General features: G+C 38.4%; 1 protein-coding gene across 1 annotated transcript; it reads left to right on the forward strand.

Moving 5' to 3' along the window:
• Positions 1-13,719: 13,719 nt before the first annotated feature.
• On the forward strand, positions 13,720-22,581 carry LOC111920667 (uncharacterized). Its single transcript, XM_052770535.1, has 17 exons — positions 13,720-14,288; positions 14,822-15,176; positions 15,889-16,025; positions 16,123-16,255; positions 16,355-16,468; positions 16,826-16,899; positions 16,991-17,065; positions 17,193-17,285; positions 17,396-17,456; positions 17,723-18,055; positions 18,607-18,733; positions 18,857-18,956; positions 19,056-19,125; positions 19,446-19,604; positions 19,687-19,782; positions 20,808-21,145; positions 22,178-22,581. Exons 1-17 carry the CDS (start codon positions 14,196-14,198, stop codon positions 22,346-22,348), a joined length of 2,529 nt encoding a protein of 842 aa, XP_052626495.1. The 5' UTR covers positions 13,720-14,195; the 3' UTR covers positions 22,349-22,581.
• Positions 22,582-23,483: the final 902 nt, after the last annotated feature.

Below are 23,483 nucleotides of genomic sequence, written 5' to 3' on the forward strand. Positions count from 1 at the left end.
CACCTTCTTCCTCTCTTAAGCTTCAAACTTCCTTCACAAGGCCAAAATCACTCACAAGGACAAAAAGGGGCTAGGGTTTCGCTCTACAGCTCTTCTGGAAGTGTTGGGGACAAAGGAGGCTGAGTTAGAGGGCTTAAATAGGGTGCAAACACCCGGGTTAGGGTTTTTGCCCTAATAGGGCCTACTCGCCGAGTCCGGGAACCGACACGCCAAGTCCAAAGCTTAAACCCCGCATCTCATCCCGCTCCTACTCGGCGAGTTGGCCCTTCAACTCGCCGAGTCCAAGGCAAAATGCATGACTTAAGAAATATTAATTACAAGGAATATGTACCAGGAACCAGGTGCTACAAATCTCCCCCACTTATTTTAGACTTCGTCCTCGAAGTCTGCTGCTCGATCCTGAAATAGCTCGGGGTAGTGCTCTATCATCTCTTCCACCGGCTCCCAAGTCCACTCTGATCCCTTTCGGTGCTGCCATTGCACCTTCACGAGTTCCACCCTCTTGTTCCTCAAATTCTTCGACTTCTTTTCGAGGATTGCCATAGGCCGCTCGATGTAATTCAGGCTGTCATCGACCTGAATATCCTCCAAAGGCACCACTGTCGAGTCGTCCACCAAACACTTCCGCAACTGAGAGACGTAGAAAGTGCTATGGATCTGGCTGAGTTCGGCTGGAAGATCTAACCTATACGCCACCTTGCCCACCCAGGCTACAACCCTGAATGGCCCGATGTACCTTGGGCCTAACTTGCCTCGCTTTCTGAATCGGATGACGCCTTTCCATGGCGACACCTTCAGAAGAACCATATCCCCGACTTGGAATTCCAATTCTGAACGGCGCTTGTCGGCATAACTTTTCTGCCGACTCTGTGCAGTCTGAAGCCTACTCCGAACCTGTTGAATCTTCTCGGTCGTCTTGAGCACCACTTCGGTGCTCCCGATGACCCTCTGGCCAACTTCACCCCAACATATCGGGTCCTGCATCTCCGTCCGTACAACATCTCGAAGGGAAGACGGGCAATACTCGCGTGGTAGCTATTGTTGTATAAGAACTCAGCTAAAGGAAGATAGGTATCCCAACTACCACCGAAATCTAGCACGCATGCCCGCAACATATCTTCAAGAGTCTGGATGGTCCGCTCACTCTGACCATCCATCTGCGGGTGAAAGGCAGTGCTAAAATGCAGACGAGTGCCCAACTCATCATGAAACTTCTTCCAAAACCTGGAAGTAAAACGCACATCTCTCTCTGAAATCACTGATACTGGCACCCCGTGCCGCGACTATCTCCCTGATATAGATGTCGGCCAACTTCTCGGCCGAGATGCTCTCCTAAATCGGGATAAAATGGACGTTCTTGGTCAATCGATCCATGATGACCCATATAGAATCCACTCCTCACGCGGTCCTGGGAAGCTTCGTGATAAAATTCATCGTAATATCTTCCCATTTCCACAACGGGATATCCAACGGCTGCATCTTGCCGTGTGGTCTCTGATGCTCGGCCTTGACCTTCCTGCAAGCCAAGCACCGCTCGACGTACCAAGCCACATCCCGCTTCATGCAGGGCCACAAATAGTCCAGATGAAGATCCCTATACATCTTCGTCGCCCCGAGATGAATGGAGAATCGGGATTTGTGCGCCTCCTCCATCAAGATCTGGCGCACGCCTCCGAGGTATGGCACCCACACCCTGCGGTGTAATGTCAATAATCCCCTCCTGTTATAGTCGAAGGAGGAAACCTGACCCACTATGCGCTCACTCTTCCGATGTTCCTCCTTCAGGGCCTCCTGTTGGGCCTCCCGAATCCGCTCCAAAAGCGGAGTCACCACTGCCATCCGCATGCAAATATCCCTGATCGGCTCCACCTTGCGGCTAAGCGCATCGGCCACCACATTGGCCTTCCCCGGGTGGTAAAGGATCTTGTAATCATAATCCTTCACCACATCAAGCCATCGACGCTGCCTCATGCTCAAATTCGGCTGATCCATGAGGTACCTCAAACTCTTGTGGTCCGTGTAAATGGTACACCGAACCCCGTAGAGGTAATGTCGCCAAATCTTAAGGGAAAAGACCACCGCCCCCCAACTCTAAATCATGCGTCGGGTAGTTCGCCTCGCGAGGCATCAGCTGCCTCGAAGTGTAGGAAATGACGTGCCCTCTCTGCATCAGTACCGCGACCAACCCTGAAATGGACATGTCATAATATACCATAAAATCCTCTACGCCCTCTGGCAGGGCTAAGACTGGCGCGTCGCACAATCTCTGTCTCAAAACCTCGAACGCTGCCTGCTGCTCAGGCCCCCATCGAAAGACCACGACTTTCTTAGTCAACCGTGTCAGGGGTACGACTATCCTGGAGAAGTCCTAAATGAATCTCTGATAGTAGCCCGCTAAACCCAGGAAACTCCGAATCTCAGATGGAGACTTCGGAACCTCCCATCTCATCACGACCTCTATCTTGGCTGGGTTAACCAGTATACCGTTCTGGTTGACAAGGTGCCCAAGGAATTGCACCTCGCGCAACCAAACCTCGCACTTGGAGAACTTGGCGTACAAGCTCTCCCTCCTCAGGGTCTCCAAAACCTCTCTCAGATGCTCCTTGTGCTCCTCCTGCGTCTTGGAATAAACCAAGATGTCATCAATGAAAACTATCACAGACCGGTCAAGCATCGGTCTGCACACACGATTCATGAGGTCGATGAACGCGGCAGGAGCATTGGTGAGCCCAAACGGCATCACCACAAACTCATAATGGCCATAACGCGTTCGAAACGCGGTCTTCTGCACATCCTCCTCTCCGACCCTCATCTGATGGTAACCTGAATGCAAATCGATCTTGGAGAACCAAGATGCTCCCTGTAACTGGTCAAAGAGGTCATCGATCCTCGGGAGTGGGTAATGGTTCTTCACCGTTACCTTATTCAGCTCCCGATAATCTATACACATCCGATGTGACCCGTCCTTCTTCCTCACAAACAGAATCGGGGCTCCCAGGGTGAACTGCTTGGTCTAATGAATCCCTTGTCTAACAGCTCCCGCAGCTGCGTAGACAACTCCTGCATATCGGGAGGAGCCAACCGGTACGGTGCCTTGGCTATCGGAGCCTTACCAGGGACTAGGTCGATCCTGAACTCTACTTGTCGCTCCGGAGGTATTCCAGGACGCTCCTCCAGGAACACATCAGCGTAGTCTCGCACCACTGGAACCTCGCTCACCGACGCCTTACCCGCCTCCCGGGTATCCATAACATACGCGACATATCCCGCGCAACCCTACTGAAGGTAGCGCCTAGCTCTCGCTACTGAACATCCTGTGGGTCCACACTGTGGCCCCTCGCCGTGGATCACCAACTCTCCCCCACTTGGGGTCCTGATCCGCACCAGCTGTTGTGCGCAATCTATCACCGCCCCATTAGGGCTCAACCAATCCATACCTATAATCACCTTGTTCCCACGCAATGGAATGGGAACCAAATCCACCAAGTAGTGCTCCTCAAACAACCTTAGAACACAATCTTTGAACACTGCTAATGCTCGCACCAATCGATCATCGGCAATCTTTACCTCTAAAGGGCAATCCAACATGCCCGAAGACTCAGTAAACTTCTTGCTAAGCGCAAGAGAAACAAACATCGGGTGGCACCCGAGTCAAACAACACCTGAACTAGGATACCGTTCACATGGAACGATCCTAACGCATAAACACAAAGCACATATCAATATCATAACATCATATAAATAAAATAAAGGGAAAGAATCATACCCGTCACCACATCGGGTGCGGCGCGTGCCTCCTCGGTAGTCAGCTGAAACGCCCGACTCCTCACCACTGGAGCCTCTGCCTTGCCCTGCCGGCCATCAGTAATCCATAGGGTAGCTGGAGCTGGCGCCTTCACTGGTGCTGCTGTTGTCAACTGGGGGCAATTGGCCTTCTTGTGGCCCCTCTGGTTGCAATGGAAACATAGCAACTCAGACGTCTGTATCACAAGTGCATGGGCGATACAATCTCGGCTGAAGTGTCATTCCTTTCCACACTTATAGCAGCCTGACGATCCCAACTTGCACGCTTCCTCGTGCGTCTTGCTGCATTTCCTGCAGCGGCCTCGCCCCTGTTGGCCTTTCGAGCCCACGTTTGGTCCCTTGGGCTTCTTCCCCGAAGCCCCCGTAACCTGATCCTCCTCTGACTTCCTCTTCCGGATGTGCTCCAGATCTATCTCCCTCTCCCTTGCCCTGGCAATCATAGAGTCCAGGGTAGGGCAAGCTGAAAAACTGACATGCTCCCGAATATCAGCTCGTAGCATGTCATGATAGTGGGTCCTCCTCATATCCTCATCACCCGCGTACTGGGGCACCAACAAGGCCCTCTCTCGGAACTTGGAGGTGATCTCCGCCACAGTCTCCGTCGTCTGCCTCATGTTTAAGAACTCCTTGGCCAGCTGCTGAAGCTCGACAGCCGGTGCAAACTCTGCCCTGAACCTGGTCACAAAGTCCGACTAGATCATAGCCTCAACAGCCGAGGCTCCCAACGAGTCATCGACGGACTCCCACCAATCTCTAGCTCGGTCTCTCAAACATCCTGCTGCAAATCTCACCTTCGACCCCTCGAGGCAGAAGCTAGTCAACTGTGCAGACTCAATGTCTGCAATCCATCGCCTGACAACTATGGGGTCCTTCGCCCCGTGAAAATCCGGCGCACCACTGCCCCTGAAGTCCTTAAAGGACAGTGTGCGAGATCCTAACTGGCCAGATGCCATGTCACTCCTGAACGCCCTAAGGTGGTCCTTCATCAGCTCAACTATCCTTTCCTTGATCGACCTGAAAATGATGGGGGTCAACTTAAGGATGCCCCTGGTGATCTCTGACACAATGAACTCGCGTAACCTCTCATCTACTGGCTCGGATCCTGATCTCGAACCCGACCCCTCTCCAGAACTGCCACCCACTAGCCTTTGACGTAGTACCACCATTCTGGAATACACACAGGCAACCATTAGTGATACTGATACCTCTAAAGGGATCACATCTATTTCAAGTTCCCCGGTCTTATCTCCACCCAAACCGGTCCTCAGCTGTTGAAGGCTTCCTTGTAATTCCAATTAGCTATTACCTGAATACCATCACATGTGATGAGGCTCATATAATCCTTCGAGTAACATACTCGTCCTTACAATGGTTAGACTCAAACCAGAGCTGCGCAATAGGGCCAAATCCAGCACTCTGAGATTATTCAACCCTGATCACATGTAACGTGACGTATTCACCTAATGACTAACTCCCATCACTCAAAGTCCCACAAAGCACAAAGCAAGCAACATTCGGACGTAGGAAAACTACTCAAGCAAATCTGTCCTCATAGTGAGAAGCTGAACTATCATATAATGCTACGCTCATACTACCAGGCATAACCTAAATAGGCTATGCTACTATTGTCTACTCAATACTAGCATGCAATTCTCATAAGCTGAAGCACATAAAGCAGGCACATAAGGCATCACTCCTAAATCCTCAGTCTTATTCTAGCATGCTGTTCTACTGAAACTGTTAAACATAACATAAACTTGTATGGGTACTTCGGGGAATACTTACTTGAGCTTGGCCGGTCGCGCACATCACACACTTTGTTCTTTCTTAAAACTCTTTACTTAATCCTTTATAAAACTTTTTCTTTTTTGAAATTCCTTAGTCCCTTGATTTAAGTTCAGACACCCCCGAAGGTGTCTCCGAATCCCTCAAACCAGGGCTCTGATACCAACTTGTAACGACCAAAATTTCACGTCCAAAAATTTTCTTTTTAAATCAATACTTTAGAAAACCATTGTAATTAAAACACTATCTGGTGAAACCATTTCATAACATACGTCATGTCTGAAAACCCAAAATATGAAAACAATCAACTATCAGAGTACAAAATCCCAGAATGACTCATGGTGCGGAAAACAATGTGCGTGTATGATGTGCCGCTACCGCACCAACTCCTTCCCCCTTGAAGAAGAGGTACCTGAAAACAAAATTGTAAACCGTAAGCACGAACCTTAGTGAGTCCCCCCACTGTACCACATACCATATAACTAAATATCATACATATATTGTCAGGCATATCTGGGTGCCCGACCTACCCCTTCGGTCCTCTCGACCGGAAACTAACTAGCATATCTGGGTGTTGGCCTCCCCTTCAGCCCTCTCGACCGGATACTGACTAGCATATCTAGGTGCTGGTCTCCCCTTCGGCCCTCTCGACCGGATGTTTGGGACTATTTCACCCCTACTACTACCATGTAACACATATCACATAATCTATCTAGCATGGTTGGGCATGACTGCCCCTTCGGCCCTATCGACCGATAATTTGGGGACTATCTCCCCTACTGTCACTAGCACATAGCATCATATCATACTAGCACATAAACATATCACATGTAGTAGCAACCCTAGATGAATATCACAGAGACAATCATCTAATCATACAACTCCTACTGGTGGGCCGACATTGTGGCTGTAGACCCACTGCTACTGGAAGGTAACTCACCTCGAAAAGTAGCTGCTGAAAGTCTGCTTGCTAAGCGCCTGACTGCTGAACCGGTAATCCTCCGGCTATGAATCATAAACATAGGTTAGCCACTCATAAATACCCTTAGGTCAAATGACTGACCCACCCCTAGTCCAAGGTCAACTCCTTGGTCAAAGTCAACTTCCAGTTGACTGGACTCGCCGAGTCATGGCACAGACTCGTCGAGTCCTTCTCCTAATAACCCGGTACTACTCGACAAGTCCCTCTTCTCACTTACTGAGTCACCCTTAACTCACTACTTGGGACGATTGAACCGACTCGCGACCCGACTCGCCGAGTCCAAGAACAACTCGCTGAGTCCCCACGAGCATATCTCCTACTCGCTTCCAAATCCTCACCAGAGCATCCTTTTGAGGATTTGGGTTTCTGGGACTATTGCTACACGCTAAATTGCTAATTCCACGTGCAGATACGAAGGGTTGGACCTCCAACACTTAAACCCCTCTTACTCAGTAACTGTTCATATGACTCGCCGAGTTTGAAGAACAACTCGTCGAGTTCCAGGCAATCTTCATAGGACTCGCCGAGTTGTTCATCCAACTCGCCGAGTCTAAGACCATCTTCATAGAACTCTCTGAGTTTCACTTTGGGACTCGCCGAGTCCCTTCGACCCACTCCCCATACAGACCAAAACTAAGACATGCAATGCTTCCAAACCATAGATCTTTGCTCCTAGGGCATGCTTATCACGTAAAGTTGCAAACTTTACCTGCATGCATGGCCCTATAAGCTAAAAAGGCAAATCCAAGCTCTTTAAGAGGTCATACACTCAATAGGGACCTCAATAACTCCAACCACAAAGACTTTACACTTCTAAGATGTCCATAAGGTCCAATTCTGAAGTCCTTTCAGAACATAGAGCATAAACACATGGAGTTTGAGGTTTTAGGGCTTGAAAACCACTAATTTGGGACAAGAAGGGAATCTAATGAACTAGTGATCAAGGTAGGAACTTTTCTACCTGAATGGAAGCCTCTTGCAGGGTAGATGTCAGATCTACTTCCTCTCCTTGCACTCTTCCACCACCTTCTTCCTATCTTAAGCTTCAAACTTCCTTCACAAGGCCAAAATCACTCACAAGGACAAAAAGGGGCTACGGTTTCGCTCTAAAGCTCTTCTGGAAGTGATAGGGACAAAGGAGGTCGAGTTAGAGGGCTTAAATAGGGTGCAAACACCTGGGTTAGGGTTTTTGCCCTAACAGGGCCTACTCGCCGAGTCCAAAGCTTAGACCCCACGTCTCATCCCGCTCCTACTCGACGAGTTGGTCCTTCAACTCGTCGTGTCCAAGGCAAAATGCATGACTTAAGAAATATTAATTACAAGGAATACGTACCAGGAACCAGGTGCTACATTGGGTAATAAACAACTTAGAAGACATACCTTTTTATGTAGCTTGATTCCTTGATGCCTAAGAGCCGAGTGCCCCAAGTGTGACACCTCAAATGGTTCACACAACACCATGAACATTTGGAATAACTAGAGCATAAAGGATACTTGGTTCCCTCCTTATGAAATTCGGCTTGCCCTCATCACTATCAACTAGTGTTCTTTTTAAGCACCCATTTCATGAACCATAGGACTCTTTATATAGTGTGGAGGATTAGGGTTAAACCCTAATACCCATGGCCTTTCATTTCCATAGGATCTAAGGGTTAAACAATCTATAGACTATCCATGAAAGCTTAACCAAACCTAAATGAACTTGGCCCACTACACATATATATCTAAGAGTCCATATTTAATTAGTTCATTTTGATCACTTATTAATTATAAATTAATCCTTGATCAATACTAATTAAATAATATGATTGTATATTAATATATTAGAACTTATAATATATTAATATAAATCACTAGTATCCTTTTTTTTCCTCATCTTGTCTATCCAATTGTCCCGATGCCATGCAACCCAAATGGACCATGCCGAGTCGGGTCAAATACATACCAATTATAGTTATGGACTTAGACACTAATCCAACATTAACCACCCTAAATACTTCTAGATATGAAAGGATCTTGCTTGGGGACGTCCAAATCCTAAAAGCAACCACTTTTTTGGACCAAAATCTTCATAAAAGGGGAAAAGAATAGATATAATGAACTAATGATCAAGTTAGAGACTTGATTACCAGAAAATGATGAGATTGAGAAGCTACTTCTGGATCCACAAGCCTTTCCTTTAGCCTTCAAGTTTCCTGTTCTTCTTCTTGACTTCAAGAACACAAAACACTCTAAAAAATGGCTCACAAGCATTACGGTTTCGAGATCTATGGGTTCTGGTCTTGGAGGCTGGAGATGAGACCAAGAGAAGGGGAATAAGATCCTTAAATAGGGTACCAAGTCCCGAATTTAGGGTTTTCCATACCCATACCAACTAGCTGAGTCGGTCCCCCGATTCGTCGAGTAGGTCAACATGTATAGGTATTCTAGGAATCACTTACTTGAGCTCAGTTGATTGCACGCATCACACCCCATTTTTATTTATAAAAATATTTTCTGAAACTTATTTTCTTTACAAAAATATTTTTGGAAACTTATTTTCTTTCGAAAGATTACCGATTCCTCAGTTTGAGTTCAGACGTACCCAAGAGTGTGCCTAGATCCCTCAAACCAAGGCTCTGATACCAACTCGTAACATCCCGAAAATCCGAGGTATTTTTTTTTTATTTTTAAAACAATAAATCATACAAAAAAATTGTTCCAGAACCGATCAAAGTGAATATAACATTTAAACATCAGAGTAATATCATTAATTGCCAATGTGAAAAACTCTGGGGGATGATGTGCAGTCACGCCGGGCCCTTCCTTTTCGAACTAAAAGTACCTAAAACCATAAATATGAAACCGTAAGCACAAAGCTTAATGAGTTCCCCAAAATACCACATACCAAAACATACAAGTGTCATGGGCTACCCCCGTGGTCTTTCCTTGCAATGTCGTGGGTCAAATCCCGGTCTTACATACAAGTACCAAGGGCCAGATCCTCGTCTTTCATACTACTGCCAGGGGCCATATCTTGGTCTTTCATACAATTGCCAAGGTCTAGATCCTGGTCTTTTGTACGATTGCCAGGGGCCAGATCCTGGTCTTTCATGTAAGCATCACAAATACAATTAACATTCCACATAACAATTAATGGCTTAGCATTGGTGCCTTTAACCCATGGATATAGTCAGAAAACTCACCTCATAGTCTGAAAGAATAACTACACCGATCACTGCTCTAAAAGCTATCTCTACTGGTCATCTATACAATTAACAGGAACCCAAATCTCAAATTATAAAGCAGATTACCCAAAATGCCCTTAGGTCAAACTCGATCAACCCTGGTCAAAGTCAAAGTCAACGGTTAAGGTCCAAGAGTCAATATTTCTTCCTAGCGGAGTATGCCCTGCGTACCAAGAGAGTACGCCCAATGTACTCTGATGTTGACCAAAAGTAGGGTGTTGACTGTGTACACGCAACGTACCACTAGGTACGCCCATCGTACGCAGCCTAATCCCAAAACTCCATTAAGAGCTTATTCCATTAACCCCTTACGTCCAAAACTCAGATCCAAGCCCAAAATGATGTCCTAAGTCATAAAGTTTCCAACTTTATGACTTTGCATGACTATAAAGTGCTTAATGTCCAAAACCCTAAGCTCTTAACCCAATAAGACATTAGAACTCTTGTATGGAAGGGATAGAAGGTCCAAGATCACATTTTTATGGTTCATAATAGCTCCATAATGGATAAAGTTTCCAACTTTATCCATTAGAATGGTCCCAACAAACAAGATCTAGTCTTTAAGTCTCAAAGGGACCCAAAAGTGCATTTTGTTCAACTTAATCCATTAAGTAGAAGTCTCCAACCTTCATATCTGAATTAAAATGATGTTTAGATGGATAAAGTTTCCAACTTTATCCATAACAAGGTCACAAACTTTCAAGATCTAAACTTTATGCACTTAAAGTGACTAAAAGCTCATAACACCCAAAACTAGCTAGATCTAACAATTTCATCATCAGATTCAAAATTTATACCTCTAGAAGAAAGATCAAGGTGAACAAAGTCTGGATCTACAAGCTCCAATGCAACCAACACTTCTTCAATGAGTTCCTTCTTCTCCAAGGTGCACCAAGAACACTCCAAAGCACTTAAAAACACCTTCTTTTTGCTCATAAAGCTCAATCTAGGGTTAGGGTTACAAGAGAGGGTGTTGGAGAGGTGAAGGCTGAGAATGGAATGGGTTTAGGGGAGTTAAGGAGCTTAAATAGGGCTCAAACTACGAAAATAGGATTTGGACATTGATCGCGTACGCCCAACGTACTCAATTTACGCCCTACGTACTAGGGATGCGTACTAGGGATGCCATAGTATGCCCAACGTACACATTGAGTACGCCCAACGTACCCGACTCAACCCAAAACCACCCTAACTTCAGACGGTCATAACTTCTTCGTTCCAAATCCGTTTTCGACGATATTTATATCCACGAAAAGGTATTGAATAACTCTAAAATATTATCTAAATATGTTAGACTAAAAACTTCTCAAACAGAAATGCATATTTCATGCAAGAACCCGACCTATGACTTTTCCCGTTTTACCCTTTGGCTCCAAAACACAATTCAAAGGTTTAGATCTCATAACCATCATTACCTCTTTCCAAAAGGTCTAAACATTACCTCCTCAAGGCCTAAAGCCTTTACACAATCGACTTCCGGCCCACGACCCTGCATCACAATATGGTCCCGAACAGGGTGTTACACACACCTTAAGCATAAATGACACATCCATGCAGCAATGTGCTCCATACCACCTTTTAGAAGATCCTTTCCTTTAACACTTGATTTGTTCCCTTGTCAAATGATTAATTCCCTTCTCAGATGATCCAGTCTTATGCTACATGCTCCATGAACCCAAGTACTCCATTGAACTTAAATGCTCTAAATGCAAGTCATATTTAACATTTATATAATATAATATTCAAATTATATATATTTTTAAATGTTTTTAATCTTGAAAACAAAATTATGAAAACTAATCTAATTGTATTGTATTTTGGTCGGTGCATATCAGATTTGATTTTAGTTTTCACTTCTAAAATACATATTTTAAAAATCAAAATCAATTTGGATTTAATTACTCAGATAGAACCAATATTCTAAATAATGTAAGACATGACTTGACGACAATATCAAACCTAAAGTATTTTCAAGCTACGACGAATCACATTGTTTGTAAGACGTGACTTAAAACGACAATTTTGTATATCATTCATAATTTTATATATATTTTCTATTTTTATTTATTTTTATATACATATATGACTTAAAACGACATTTTGTTAAAGTTGGTGACAAGTACAAGCCTTGAAGTCATGACGTTCCATGACAAAGCTATAGTAATCTTTTTAAAACCTTGGATAGAACCGATCAATACAAAGATACATCCTAGTTTCCACCGACGTGGACACTATCCTTTTTTTTTTTTTTTTTTTTTTTTTTTTTTTTAATTTTAAAGAGTTATATTACATTTACATTATATATCGAAGTTTTTTTTTGTTCTTTTTTAAATTGAAAAGCATAAACTAATTTGTTAATCAAATTTAAATATATTATATATCTAAGGTTTTTTTTTTCTTTTTTTGTTCTTTTTTAAATTGAAACGCATAAACTAATTTGTTAATCAAATTTGAATATTTATAAAATTAAAAGTTCTAACAATCATGTCATATCATACTTAAAATGATTAGATTAAGATTTTATTAATGTCCATTGATGCATATTTAATAAGTCACCTAAGGATAGAATAACGTAAGATCTTAATGATTCTTATGTGATTATACACAAATATCAATCATTCAATAAATCTTAAAAAAATGTATAATTAATACAAATGTATATAAAAATGTTGTGACTATAAATAAATAATCATCGATCATTAAACTGTAGCGATTAAATAAATAATCTTGCAATCATGAAAATAATTAAATTAGTGGCATAATCAAATAATTAATTGATGAATGGAAGCAAGTGGATATGCCACCCTTGCATTATCCCAATATATGGTAATAGATATTAATTCCAAGGCATGCATTAATAATATATAATTATAATATTGTAACTTTTAGTTTTACTATGGATATATTATTGATACGCGAAGAATATGTTTTTTATTTATAAAATTATAAAAATTAATCAAGGCATAATCTAATAGAATGATGTCAATTCATTTGCAATGATAATATGTTGTAATATGCCATTAATTTATAATCTTTTAAACATAAAATGTTATAATTCATAGTTAATAAAATATAGAATATGAGTATATGTTTTCTTGAATTATACCATAATTGCTAAAATTTTAGAGCACCTCCAATCATTTTTATATATTTTTTTTAATATTGATATACTTTATTTCTATTAATTTTATCAAAAAAGTGTTATTAATTTAAATTATTTCAAACTAATGATCATTTTTAAAAGATTTTTTTTTCTTTTCAATTTTTTTTAACAATATTTAATTATTTTGTATTTTTATAATTGATAAAGATTTTTTATTAATATTTAATTATTTATATAATTGGAGACGTTTTTAGATATATCACTTATGTGTAATGATTTCGAACCTAGATTTGTATTGGATCATATCACAATATTTCACATCTTAAATGTATCCCTTAGTTGGAATATGCTTCAAAAAACACATTAATACATTTTATGCTCATTTTGTTGCATTTGTTTTATAAGGCAAATTAATTTACAAGGTTAAAAACATATTTATGTAGCAATATAATCTGTTGTATGTTTATACAAAATACAAGATTTTTAAAATATGATAACATTTTTATCTGTTTATATAATAAAACATATCTTTTATCAATTTATACATAAATACATTAACTTTTATCTTAAAAATAACTTAAACTATAATCATATAACTTTTATCAAGTTGTTTTTCTATATAAATAAATAAAAAATAATTTATAATGTTTGTATAAAATAATTTATAATCAGAAACTACTTGAACTAACATTTAAATTGAAATTATTTATTTATTTTTATTTAATTCAATCTTTTCCTAGAAAAGTAAAATCCAAAGTTATTCAAACATACATATCTAATAAATAAGCAATGAAAAAAAGGAAATATGGAAAAAGATCAAAACAGATGTGCTTCACGAGTAAATATTGAATATGGTGTTCGTGTTAGGTGTCTCTCTCTCTCTCATTTTCCTCTAATCCATCTCTTCTCCCAAAATCATCCACTGCGCTCCTCTACAAATCACACAGTCTTTAAGAAGAACATTAATTATTATCACCGAATACCCAATTAAATTTTGTCGGAAAATCGATATTTTCTTACACCCAAGCGAAGAACAACAACAACAGCTCCACTCCTTTCCATTACACCAACGTCATTCAATCACCTTTATGTGTATTATTGTGTTTTCAATTTCTACTGCTCATAAAATCATTACACCAGCTCACACCCACAAACCCAATTCCTCTTTTTTCTTTCTTTCTGGATAATGAGACAAATTTTGGGATTTTTCATGGCGGTTTCGCCGATCTGGCAGTGGTCGTCGTCGGCGATTTGATGAACCAATGACTTTTCCGGTGACTTTTCAATTCATTTCATGGGGTTCAAGATTTGTTCTACCAATATTAGTATCATCAGATGCATTGTTTTTCCCAGAAAGAAATTGTCGACTGAGCTATTAGTTCTCCAGGTAAAAAAAGTACATCTTCTTTTTTCGGAGGTTTATTGTTAGTGAAATACTAGGGTTCTTAGTTAAGTTTCATATCCTCTCCAACATTTTTTATATTGAAAAAACTAAAACTTCCCATAGGTTGGCTTTGCAATCATTGGTTTAAAAAATTCTAGCTTTATTCAAAGTCTTTAATTACATCTAAGTTGACATAACATCAACATCAACATCAGGAGGTTGTGTAGGAAATTAGGGTTTATATTTCATGGACAATGCTAAATGTAGCCCTTGTTTTGAAGTAATTATATGCTCAGTTTCTAGTATTTCAGTAACCTATTTCTGCAATTATATGATTATTTAGAATCACATATTCATTCTACTTCTAGCTGCAACAAAACAGAAAGGGGTCTTGTAAAATGACTTATATACCCTTACTCTATCTGTTATTTAACTTATAGAGTTATAGTTCAGGCATCATTTAAAGTTGTGATAAATCTAAATCACTTAACTACAGATAAATCAACATGGTTTTTTGTTGTTCTTTTTGTATGCAGATTCTTTTATTATTAGTATTTTTCAACATCACTGAAGCAAAATATGGGGATGAAGATTTAGGGATACAAAGAAGAGAAAAGTTTGGTGAAAAAATTCAATCACATTCATGCATTCATGACCAGATAATTGAACAGAGGAGGAAGAGACCTGGAAACAAAGTGTTTTCTGTTACACAACAAGTTTATCAAGTGCCAACTCATCTTCATCATAAAGGAAGAGAATTATTGGGAGCTTCAAAATCTTTGAGTTTTTCAAAAAATGAAAAGTTACCCATAAGAATTTATTTGAATTATGATGCTGTTGGTCATTCAGCTGATAGAGATTGTAGGAATGTTGGTGATATTGTTAAGGCAAGTTTATTATACTCATAATATGTTTCTTTTTTACTATTAAGTGTTGTCTGGATAAATAATGTTTTAAAAAGTGTTGACTTTTGAGAATATAACAGTAAAATAAATGAAGTGTAATTTCTTAGAAAGGTAGGACTTAATTGGGAAAGCCTGCTTTCCTGTCTTTCTCTATTAACTTCTTCTTTTTGGATTAAGTAAAATAAGGGTAAAAAGGAGGGCAAATTTGTAAAAGAGTAGGACTTCATGGGGGAAAGTTTCAGTTTCTTGACTTTCTTTATTAAGTAAAAAATAAACACCCTCTATAACTTACTGGATTAAGTATAGTCCCTATTAAGTAAAAAGAGGAGAATTTGTAAAAGAAGCCTCATTTCCCTTGTCCCCATTAAGTAAAAAAAGAGGGCAAATTCGTAAAAAAGCAGGACTTAACAAGGAAAGCCTCATTTTCCTTATCTTTCTGTACAAAGTCGTTCTTTTTTCTTTCTTTATTAAGTAAAAAAGAAACACCCATACATAGCTTAAATCATTTAATCCTGTACCCATTGAGTCCATTACGTACAAAAGAGGGCAAATTTGTCAAAAAAAAGTACGAATGACTTAATGGGAAACGCCTCATTTCCATGTCTTTCCCTATCAAGTCATTCTCTCAGTATTAAGTAAAAAAGAAACAACAATTCATTCATTTATTTATTTATTATTATTTATTTTTTTTCAGTTAGGTGAGCCACCTGTGGGTTCTGATTCGGGTGGGCCCACATGCAACCCTCACAATGATCCTCCAATTTTGGGTGACTGTTGGTATAATTGCACTTTGGATGATATAACTGGAGAGGACAAAAGACAACGCCTTCAAAAGGTTCTTCTGACTTCCTACTATTCTTATATTTGGTTGTTAGATTAGATCTTGAAGGGGTAATAACGTCTTTTTTTTTTTGTTTAATTTGAGAGAACAGGCTTTAGGGAAGACAGCAGAATGGTTTGAAAGAGCATTGGGTGTTGAACGTGTTAGAGGAAACTTGAGGTTAAGTGGTTACTCTGCATGTGGTCAAGATGGTGGTGTGCAGCTTCCACGTGAATATGTAGAAAGTAACACTCCATTAATATCACCATTCTTATTAATAAAGTAAAGAAATAAACTTTGTACAATTTATGATCGTTATTTGATTTTTTTAAATATGTTGATAGAGGGCGTTGCTAATGCGGATTTGGTTCTTTTGGTGACTACAAGACCCACAACTGGCAACACCCTTGCTTGGGCTGTTGCATGTGAACGCGATCAATGGGGTCGTGCAATTGCTGGTAATTGTTTCTTGTTTTTTTCTCACATTGACATCTATGTCCGTGTCTGTGTCTGTGTCACTGTCACTGTCACTGTCTGTTGTTATGTCTTGTCTTGGATAGTACATAAAGTTGTAACATTTCCTTCTATCCACATCATTTTGTGTCTGTGTCAGTGTGACTGTCACTATCACTGTCACTGTCACCTATCACTGTCTATGTTGTTATGTCTTGACTTGGATAGTACATAAAGTTGTAATATTTCCTTCTATCCACATTATTCTCTGACTTTGTCAGTGTCAGTGTCAGTGTCAGTGTCTTGTTTTGGGGCTTAAGTTAGGTTTATGCATTTAATAAATTGATTTTATTTGTTTGCAGGACATGTGAATGTTGCTCCACGCCACTTGACAGCTGAAGCCGAAACATTACTTTCAGCTACGTTAATACATGAAGTGAGTTTTTATTGTCATTATAGCATTGTGCTTTTGATCAAATATTTGAGATTTTGAAACTTGTTTCTTGAGAAATTTTGAATTTTCTTAGGTGATTCATGTCCTTGGATTTGACCCTCATGCCTTCACACATTTTAGAGATGAGAGAAAAAGACGACGTACTCAGGTACACTTATAAACTCTGAAAACTTAATACAAAACTAGATTCATTAAGACTATTTGGCATCTAAACTGATAAAGTGAAATTGTTTTAATAATGATTTTCTTTTGTGTGTGTGTGTGTGTGTATTTAGGTAACCAAACAAATGGTGGATGAAAAGCTTGGGAGAATGGTAACTCGTGTGGTTCTTCCACGTGTTGTTATGCATTCACGCTATCATTATGGAGTATGTTTTTCCTACCTTTTGACAAGATTCTTTTAGTAGAACTATGTGTTTCTAAAGATACAACAGAAAATGAGCAAAAAATATAGTATTTATAAATTCTTGATTTTCAGGCATTTTCTGAAAATTTCACTGGTTTGGAGTTGGAAGATGGTGGAGGGCGTGGAACATCAGGTTTGTGAACATTTTATCCAAGATAGAATCTTTATTAACTTTACACCATTCCCAGATATTAAACAAGACATAGAAAAAAAAAAAAAAAAAAGATAGGGTTCATGAGAAAATGATGTTTTAAAAAAAGAAACAATCTTTTTGTATACAACACTTCACTCATATTCAAAAACAAAAAGAAGAAACAACACAACACAACATGTTACTAATTGGTGAGATACTTAGATTGAATAACCGAAATTTGTTAAAATGTATGTATGATGTATTAGGATCTCATTGGGAGAAGAGACTTTTGATGAATGAAATAATGACTGGATCGGTTGACACAAGATCTGTAGTTTCAAAAATGACACTTGCTTTGTTAGAAGATAGTGGTTGGTATGAAGCTAATTATAGCATGGCAGAAGTTCTTGATTGGGGAAGCAACCAAGGGACAGAGTTTGTGACTTCCCCTTGCAATATTTGGAAAGGGGCGTATCATTGCAACACCACACAATTTTCAGGCTGTACATATAACAGAGAGGCCGAGGGTTATTGTCCAATTCTAAATTATAGTGGAGACCTTCCTCCGTGGGCCCGTTATTTCCCACAACCTAATAAAGGTCAACAAATCTTTACTTTCTTTTGCACAGCAAGTTGTACTGTGTTTGACCTGCATTCGACCGAGACTCAGACTGATGTCAGTGAGACAAAGATTGCAACTTTTTGCCCCACCAAAAAAGGTGGCACAACATGGGACATGGACTCGCTCTCGATCTCTCTCTCGTTTGTGCAAAAGACGTAAATACCCTCCCCATCATCATTATCGAAAAATAGCCCTAGAAAGCTTGTCCAGTCTGGTTAGGTTCAGTTCAGGGTCCGCTGGACCCTGAAGGGACTAGGTCAGACTGGACAAGCTTTCTAGGGTTTTTTTTTCGGTGATGAGGATGAGGAGGGTATTTACGTCTTTTGCACAGATGAGAGAGAGATCGAGAGCGAGCCCATGTCCCATGTTGTGCCCACCTTTTTTGGCGGGACAAAAAGTTGCAATCTTTGTTTCATTGACATCAATCTGAGTCCCAGTCCAATGCAGGTCAACCAGTCTTGTTGTTTTCTATGATTTGATGATAAAAGTTGACTTAAACCGGTGAATCTTGGTGAAATATAATTACAGGTGGACAATCATCATTGGCTGATTACTGCACCTATTTTGTAGCTTATTCTGATGGTTCATGTATAGACACTAACAGTGCACGAATGCCAGATAGAATGTTGGGGGAAGTCCGTGGAAGCAATTCGAGGTAAAAAAAACAAAAGTTTTATTATAGCATCCTACTTTTGTAGCTTTTACCCTATTTTTTTTCTAAAAAAACAACAATAATAATAATCTTTGATGAACTTTTATTTGTAATTTGTTTATATAGATGCATGGCTTCTTCATTAGTACGCAATGGGTTTGTTAGAGGTTCTATGGCTCAAGGAAATGGTTGTTATCAACATAGGTGTGTCAACATGACTTTGGAGGTTTGTTTTAAAACTTGATGTAAATTTATTTGTATAATTTCTGGTTTATTTAATATTTAATAATTATATGATTATATCAAATCAATGTTGGTTTTACAGGTTGCTGTTGATGGGATTTGGAAAGCTTGTCCAGAAGCTGGTGGACCTGTTCAATTTCCTGGATTTAATGGTAATTTTTTTTCAACAATATAATATGTCATTGAAGGTTTTACGGGTGGTTTTTCTATTTAGGGTTAAATGGAATAATAAATAACAACTTTGTTTATTATTTCATCTTGCTTCATTTTCTTCCTATTACAACATTTTACTTTGAATGAGTTATAGCAATGTCATCCAAATGATTGCTATAGTTGGGTAGAATTTTTCAAAGTATAATTAAGAAAAAGTTGAGATAGAAAAAAAGTAGATTATCTATATTGCTATTATGGGTAAAAAAGTAAAAAGTATATTAATGATTCTTGTTTTGTGGCATACTATTTGTTACTACAGGTGAGTTGATTTGTCCAGCTCATCATGAGCTTTGTAGTGTGAAGAAAAACCCTCTTTTAGTGTCAACGCAATGCCCTAATTCATGCAATTCAAATGGTGATTGTGTTAATGGGAAGTGTATTTGCTTTCTTGGGTTTCATGGCCATGATTGTAGTAAAAGTAAGTTTTTTATTTTATTTTATTTTTACCACATTATTTGATATAACAGTGATAATAATAGCAAAGTATTATATAATTTCAGGGTCTTGCCCTAGAAATTGTAATGGGAATGGGAAGTGCCTCAAAAATGGTATTTGTCAATGTGCGGATGGATTCACTGGGATTGATTGCTCAACTGGTGAGTTTTTAAAATTTACCTTTTTGCCCATTAACAGTAATTATGAGATATTGGTATCATCAATCAAAGACTATGTGTTAAGTTAAGTCAAACAATGTGTATATACATTACATTAACACTTGAGAATGTAAAATTTTGATATGATAACTTTAATAGTTGTAAATAATGGGAAAAGAAAAGAAAAAGGAGAGAGTAATAATGAATAAAGAGATTTAGGAAGTAAAGTGAATTTTATTGTTTGTTGAGAAAAGTTTTCTAATACCTGTTTGATTCTTTTTATAAAAACGTTGTGCTTTTAGTTTATTTTTTCTTATTAAAATTTTCTACCTTGAAAAATCTCTCTATGTATAGCATATTATTATCAAGACATTATATTTAGAAAAATCTACCCAACTATTATGGTAAGTAACAATTGTTTTGTATTTGGATGACATTGCTATAATCAGAAAAAAAAATAAAGTTGAGGTCTTTAATCGGGACAAAACACAAAATATAAGTTTTTTTTTTTATCAAAAAAGAAAAGAGTAAATTACATGAATGGTCCCTATAGTTTGGGGTAATTTGCACGTTTGGTCTCTAACTTATTTTTCCAACTCGAAAGGTCCCTACTGTTTGTTTTTGTTGCGCGTTTGGTCCTGTTTTACCTAAAAAGACTATTTTGTCCTTGATTCTTTTAATTTATTTAAATAAACACACCCCCAAACCCATTTCCACCTCACCTTACCTTACCTTATTTAAATAAATTAAAAAATCAAGGGAAAAATAGTCTTTTTAGATAAGACAGGGACCAAGCGTGCAACAAAAACAAACTGTAAGAACCTTCCGAGTTAAAAAATATAAATTAGGGACCAAACCCCCAAACCATAGGGACCATTCGTGTAATTACTAAAAAAAAGCCTACTCAAGTGGTTTGTATTTGGATGAGACTGCTACAAGTGGTTAGATAAGATTTTTAAAGAAATGAAAGTAGGAAGATTCTATAAATAACAAACACATAAAGAAAAGTATATTGGTATTTGTTGCAGCTGTTTGTGATGAACAATGTAGTCTTCATGGTGGGGTATGTGATAACGGGGTGTGTGAATTTCGTTGTTCGGATTATGCGGGATACACATGTAGAAACACTTCATTGGTTCTTGAGAATCTTTCAATTTGCAAACATGTGTTAATGAATGATGTTGATGTTGGAGGAAATGGAAATGGACAACATTGTGCACCAAGTGAATCGAGTGTTTTGAGGCAATTGGAAGATGTTGTGGTGATGCCTAATTATCATAGGTTGTATCCAACGGGTGCTAGAAAGATTCTCAATATGTTTATTGGTAGAAATTGTGATAAAGCAGCCAAACGTCTTGCTTGTTGGGTAACTCTCTTTTTTCTTTTTTCTTATTTAGCCTTGTCATGTTTGGCAAACCAAAAAGTAGCTTATGACTATGTTTGGCGTACTAGCTGAAAAGCTAGCTGTTAAATAAAAAGCTAGCTGATAAAAAATAACTTTTGGTAAAGCTAGCTGAAATATATAAAATTACATAAAAGGACATGTAAGTATGTGTTTCTATAATAAATTAAGGGGTGTATTTGGAAAATTTTAAAAAAGCTCCTAAAAAGTTAGTCTAAGTAGTTTTTCAAAAAGCTAGCTTATAAGCTACTTTTTGGCTTACCAAACACGAGAACATAAAAAACCTCGAAAAATAAGCTAGCTTATCAGCTAGCTGTGGCGTGCCAAACATAGCGTATAAGTTAGCTTTTTAAAAAAGCTACGTTTCAACGAGCTTTTTTTTATGTCTTTTCAGCTTAGTTTTACCAAATGTCATTTTTTATCAGCTAGCAGCCAGCTTTTCAGCTATGTTAGCTCTAGATAAAGTGGTGTATGGATAAATGATGTTTGAAAAGTATTTGAGAAATTGATGACATATTTTTATTATAGCTTTTTACTTTTATTTGTCTCCTATTGTATAATTGTACTTTGAAATATCTACCAATGCAAAATGATTTTCACTTCTATAACAAGAAAAAAAAGTTGGAAGAGCAATGCTTTAAGTGGCTAGGTTTTTCCAAGAATAATACCTTAACAAGGAACAAATTGGAAGTAAAATGTTGTAATGGAATGAAATGAAAAGTAGGATACTTTCATTTAATAACCAAAAATAAATGTGGGCAAATTTGTAAGGCTATGTTTCTTTTCATTTTTCATTGTTACTAAGCTAATACACAAAACAATTACCATCTTACCCTTACAAGTATCATCGACAAGAATGCCCAAACAAAGGGTAAAATGGTCATTTTGGGTATGCCAACTCAAATTTTTCTTGATGTCAAGAAAAGGTTCCTCTTTCCATTGTTATTACACTTGTAAATCTTTTATAACGCATCACAATATTGTGGAATTGAACAGATATCAATACAGAAGTGTGAAAAAGATGGAAACAACAGATTAAGAGTATGTTATTCAGCATGTCAAGCATATAATCTGGCATGTGGTGCATCACTCGATTGCTCAGATCAAACACTTTTCAGTGATCAAGATCTATGCACAGGTTTGGGTGAAATGGAGTCATGGTTTTGAAGAATCACTGTAAATTATACAACAGTTTTTCTTTTCTTTTTTGTTCCTATTATACCCCTCTGAGTTCAAATTTTTCGTGGGCTGTAATTTCCTAGGGTTTATTGTAAAGAAAAAGCCAGCACAAAGTGCACTGGCTTTTAGATTTTTTATGATGTAGAAATTTATGCGATAAAGAAAAGAAAGAAATTCAGTGGGGTTTTGAGTTATAAAAAAGACACAAGGACTTATGATTTCTTTTTAGGGTTTGTTTTTATATGTGTTTGTCCTAGGGCTGGCAATTCTCGACAAGACACGTGACACGATCCGCGACACAACACGAAATAACTGAGTTTGGGTTGAGTTTTTCAACCCGCCAACCCACTAACCTGTTTATTAAACGGGTTATATATGAGTTTCTCAAAAAATAAACGGGTTGACCCGCCAACCCGTTTATATTCTTAATAAAAAATTATTTTATTTTTAAATGTATTTTTGTGTCAAGTATTAATATTTAATAAGTATTATATAATATATACCATTGATTCAAAGACCATTTGACTGTTTTGACATTTTGACTCGTGGTGGATGGTCTAAGGCCGTAAGTTGTAACCTATAAGGCTAAGTTTGTAACATGTTTCTATGAATGTTTTTAATTTTCATTTAGATGTTTAAGACTTAAATGTCTAAAATTCAGACTCACGAACCCAAATCTAACCCACAAACCCGCCGACCTGTGAACCCGTATAAATAAGTGGGTTGACGGGTCATATATGGGTTTATGTTCCAAACTCCCAATCCGCGATCCGCTAACCCGTGACCTGTATATTTAAATGGGTCGTGTTTGGGTTGGTATATTTTGACCCGCCAACCCGCGACACGCTAACCCGAACACGACACGATTGCCTGGCCTAGTTTGTCCTCCTAGGATATAATAAAAAATTATAAAAATTGGGTAGATTTTTCAATGTACAATACATTAATAAGAAAAAGAAAAAGAAAAAGAAAAAGTAAATGTTGAAGTAGAAAGAAAGAAAGTAGTGTTTTATTTATTTATTATTATTATAATTATTATTTTAATACTATGTAAATAAGTGAAAGTATATTGGTATGTATTGCATTTAGCCCTAAATAAAACAACAATCTGACTTTATACTCT

This window comes from Lactuca sativa, chromosome 4, assembly GCF_002870075.4.
Source record: "Lactuca sativa cultivar Salinas chromosome 4, Lsat_Salinas_v11, whole genome shotgun sequence".
Taxonomy (NCBI): Eukaryota; Viridiplantae; Streptophyta; class Magnoliopsida; order Asterales; family Asteraceae; genus Lactuca; species Lactuca sativa.

Excerpts from the sequence above, each read along its gene's own strand:
- LOC111920667 (XM_052770535.1), top strand. The coding sequence starts at position 14,196 with ATGGGGTTCAAGATTTGTTCTACCAATATTAGTATCATCAGATGCATT. Across the intron at positions 16,900-16,990 it reads CAGCTACGTTAATACATGAA|GTGATTCATGTCCTTGGATT; the intron begins GTGAGTTTTTAT and ends GAATTTTCTTAG. Across the intron at positions 18,056-18,606 it reads TTTCCCACAACCTAATAAAG|GTGGACAATCATCATTGGCT; the intron begins GTCAACAAATCT and ends ATATAATTACAG.